The sequence below is a fragment of the Sabethes cyaneus genome, chromosome 1 (genome assembly GCF_943734655.1).
Source record: "Sabethes cyaneus chromosome 1, idSabCyanKW18_F2, whole genome shotgun sequence".
In the NCBI taxonomy this organism is placed as follows: Eukaryota; Metazoa; Arthropoda; class Insecta; order Diptera; family Culicidae; genus Sabethes; species Sabethes cyaneus.
Window position 1 is genome coordinate 12774415 of NC_071353.1, and position 4506 is coordinate 12778920.

A 4506-nucleotide genomic window follows, 5' to 3' on the forward strand; every position below is an offset into this window, starting at 1 on the left:
ACGGGTTTTCGGGCAAACTGACGCGGCTGATCAAAGCTACTCTGGAGCGAGCGATGTGCTACGTGTGCGTTTCGGGGATACTCTCCAGTCCCTTTGACTCGCGCAGAGGGTTGCGGAAAGGGAATGGACTGTCCTGCATGTTATTCAATATCGCTATTATAGGTGAGATCCGGCGAGCGGTGTGATCGAAACGAGATGAACGATGTTCAGCCAATGTTCAGCAAGAGTAGCCAGCTCCTAAGTAGTTTTCGCGGACGGCCTCGATATCATTACTAGAAACCTTGGGACGGCGGAGGCAATCTATGCCAAACTAAAAACGGAGGCTAGGAGGGTAGGGTTACAAATCAATGCGTCGAAAACCAAATATATGGTAGGAAGCAGGGCCCGACAACGTCACCTTCAATTGCATAGCGTCACTCAGCAATGAAGCAGTGAAACTTCGGCTTCAACAGAAGCAGCACCGCTTCAGCTTCAAAATGGCTTCAGTCAGCGTCAGCGAAACGGGTTTCACTTCATCAGGACTATCGGTTTCAACTTTTCATTTGTACTGTTCTATCAAATATTCAGAAGAAAGCCAGCAACTTTGAGTGCAAATAAATTGAATTTGAGTAACCATTCCTACAATGCAGCGCATATTAAAGTTAATCGTCAATTGAAACAGCCACCAACTTCAACTGAAGCTTGCTTGAAACGTTCTGTTCAACAAGTGAAGTAAGTCATTTCATGTATGAAGCGAAGGTAAGAGAAAGTCAGTTTCATTTATTTGTTTCGACGATTCCGGGCCCTAGTAGGAAGAGAGAGTAACGTTTGCCTCCCACGGACAGTAACTATTGATGGTGATGAACTGGAAGTGGTTGATGAATTCATATATTTGGGATCTCTGGTCACCGCCGACGCTTTGATCTGGGAGCATACGCCGATGCACAAAGCTGACGATGTACAAAACGCTAATCAGACCGGTCCGGTAGTCTTCTACGGGTTTGAGACAGTATCTTTGCTTACGGAGGACATACGTGTACTAGCCGTATTTGAACGAAAGGATTTGCGGGCTATTTTTGGCGGAGTACAAACGGAAAGCGGAGTGGCGGAGGCTTATGAATCACGAGCTACAGGCACTACTTGTTCCCTTCGTATACCTGGCGAAAGTTGGGAGACTACGGTGGGCCGGTCACATCGCAAGGATGCCGGACGACTGTGAAATCCGTCCTCTTCAGGAACCCCACCGGCACCAGGAACAGAGGGGCCTGAAGTGCTAGATGGCTCGACGAGGTTGAAGCCGACCTGCGCGCAACGAATTGGCGACGAGTAGAGTAACCCAGGACCGAGTACAATGGAGAGGAATTCTTGATACGGCAAGAGCAACCCCGGCTCTCAGCTGCTAAGAAAGTAGTAGTACGAAAGAGTAAAATTCCATTCAATTCTATCACTTGCGGTTAGCCAATGTGAATAACACTGGTATAGTTAAACTTTAAACATTTTTACCGAAGCTTCAAGAGTTTCTTTAAAATCTGAGTAAAAACCTTGAATTTGCATTTGGCTTTTTACAATCAACTCACGGTAGGTAATAAGGAACCTACTTTTGAGTTACACTCTTACCGATTTTTTGGTTCAAAACTGGACTGCTGCAATTCAATAACATAAGATTTCAACTTTCTCTTTCAACTTCTCGATCATTCAACAGCTCTTTTTCGTTTTAATTATCAGGCAGTTTCTGTCATGCAATGGAAGGTAGTGTACTGCTTTAGCAAGCTCCTTAGTTCCCTGAATTATAAATTGTGATTTAGCGCTTTTATTCTTCTTTATTGGCTTGTGGTCTGCAAAGGTATTCCGCAATGCTCTTCAACGTCGTGATTTTGCTCTATTTTTCAAGTTGTTACGTTGAGGGGGAAAACTCTTTTGCACTCGTTTGCGAAGAACTATCAGCTTCCTCTGCACCCTTCGATTCAGCCATTTTCTTGTCAAGCAGCGGTTGGCAGTGTTTTTTGTGCTTACAAAAAGTTCTGTCGTCGCCGAATCGCTTTAAGCATCCAGCGCACTCGAACGGTTTCTCACCCGTATGAATTCTGTGAAGAGAATAAATATACAAATTATAGGATTCGAAAGCGCAAACGGCCCAACAGCTCACCTTGTATGAATCACTAGTTGAAACCTTCGAAGAAACGATTTTTCACAGAATTCGCACTGATGCTGTTTCCCCTTGGTGTGCAAAACTTCGTGAAGATTAAGCTGGCGTAAACTGGTGAATGTTGCAGAACAATCGGAACAGTCGTACACGCGCCCATTAGAGTGTTTGATATCCATGTGGTATTGAAGCAATTTCTTGGTCATATGACTCGCGCCGCATTCCGGGCAGTCATGCTTCCCGGAGTGAATTTGCTTGTGGTTGGACAATTGCATCGACGAAACAAATGTCTTCGGACAATGCGGACATTTGAGCATTGGATATTGTTCTTCTTTATGTACGCTTTGAACATGATCTATTAGCTCACTGCTTTTGGGAAATCGCATCCGGCAGATCGCGCAAGTTACGCACTGTTTATAGCGACCGGACCCAGGAAAGTTTTGATTTTGTCCTACTGTTTTGGGATTTTTTTGATGAATTTCTTGCTTGTGAACATATAGCTGATGGTAGTTTTTAAACTCTTGACTACATTCAGAACAAATGTGTGGGTTTATGCCATCGTGAACAATACTTTTATGGTGCCGATAATCGAGCAGACGACGAAAGGTTTCATCACACTGGTCACAACTGTAGGGTCTCGGTTTTACATGAGTAAGCATGTGCCGTCTAAAAGTTCCCCTCGTCACGAAAGATTTGTCGCATATATCACATTTCGGGTGGGATTCCTTCTGGTGTACCTGTTGAATGTGCTCTTTAAGCCTGCGAATGTCCATCAATTTTCCACAAATATCGCAGACCTTTTCTCGTAATTTATTCTCGAATCGTTTTACTGTATGACTTGCACCGTGCGCTTTATTTTCGTGTAGTTTAGCCAAGTAATTAGACGAATATCGCATAGAACAGACATTGCACTTGATCGGCAGCTGCGATTCGTTGTGCCGGCTAAGATGACGATTGTACATGTTTAACAATGGGAAGTTCAGTAAGCATTCATCGCATCGATAGCCCGTGTCTGAGGTATGTGTTTCTATAAGATGAACCATCAACTGATTGGCATCGGATTGCACTGTATTGCATATGTAACATGTTCGCTCTAATTTTTCTCTCAAGTTAATCGTTTTCTTTTTGACTTTTTTGATGTTCGTAGTCTGGGATTTACTGGAAACTTTGTCTGTTAGCTCCTCGAGAAGTTGCTCATTTTGACTTACATGATCGTGGTCAACTATTGGCATGCATTCGTGATCGCTAGTGTCTGGACTGACAACCAGATTTTGGTCAATCAGTAATTCTTCCTTAACCTCTACTTTGATGGTCGGGAATTGAACTGAGTTTTGACATTTCTGTTGCAGATTCTGAAAACCTAGCTCAGATTGAGTAAAGTTTGTTTGAAGTCTTACAAATATCTCTATCTGAGCAATGCACTGTATGCAAATCAATTGCAAAAAATTACTTTCATGAAAATTTATACCCGTTGCAGCAAGTAGAGATGCAACTCTTTTTTCGCCCGCAGTGCCTCCAATAGCTACCATTTCCTTGCTCGGGTAAAAGGTCAAGCACAATCTGCAACCGCTGATTTCTATGCAGTTTTCATCGCTGAACGAAAATAATAGTCAATAGGTGAAAAACAAACGAATATTACACATCACTTACCTATGTATAAACCTGGATGGCTCTTCGTAGCTGCATGCAGTTCCGTTCGAAAATGTAAAATGCAGGCTGCATATTTCCGGATGAGGCTCGGTCGAAGCTATTTGCATCGAGTAACCGCAGCCAATCTCGATCGCATCAAACCATCTCGTGGCAAGTGTTTGATCGCCGGGAAACGATATCATGTTTTGCTCGCTGCGGAGACACGTAGGAACAATACATGGCATAACGAATTTCTTCTAATCGGCGTCAAGATAAACTAATAAAATATTTTCTAAATACAGCTTTTACCCTTTTAGATTGTAATAATTTTTGCACGATTTTTTATTGTCTCCTCTTCTTCTTCTTCTTCTCTCTGGTTAGAGCTGACTGCTGTCTGCTCCGGTGTTGGCCCAGTATCTCCGACTATATGGCCAGCAATATTTTTCCCGACGTTTGAGTGACGACTAGTCGTTCATCCTTTCGAATTTCGTTTTGATCACATCATAACATTGATTTGCTTCACGAATTCAGCTACTTCTTGATATAGTTCTATATTCTTTGAATTGTACAGGTCCGTAAGATTGGAAAACTTTTTTCCGAAGTGTGTTTTGTTTCTGAGTAGGCAGTGCTTCTTGCAGTGAAAAATTACGTGTTCAGAGGTATCAGGGATACCGCAGGATTCGCAGTTTTCCTCGTCGATGATTTTCATTTTCGCTAGCCAAAAATTGGAAAAGTCGTGGCCAGTCATTAATCGA

At 42.9% G+C, this 4506-nt stretch overlaps 1 protein-coding gene across 1 annotated transcript; it reads right to left on the reverse strand.

The window, feature by feature from the left end:
* Positions 1–1600: 1600 nt before the first annotated feature.
* Positions 1601–4054, reverse strand: LOC128745132 (zinc finger protein 3 homolog). Its single transcript, XM_053842126.1, has 3 exons — positions 3773–4054; positions 2126–3715; positions 1601–2063 (listed from the first exon to the last, which is right to left on the reverse strand). Exons 1-3 carry the CDS (start codon positions 3994–3996, stop codon positions 1874–1876), a joined length of 2004 nt encoding a protein of 667 aa, XP_053698101.1. The 5' UTR covers positions 3997–4054; the 3' UTR covers positions 1601–1873.
* Between the last annotated feature and the right edge of the window lie 452 nt (positions 4055–4506).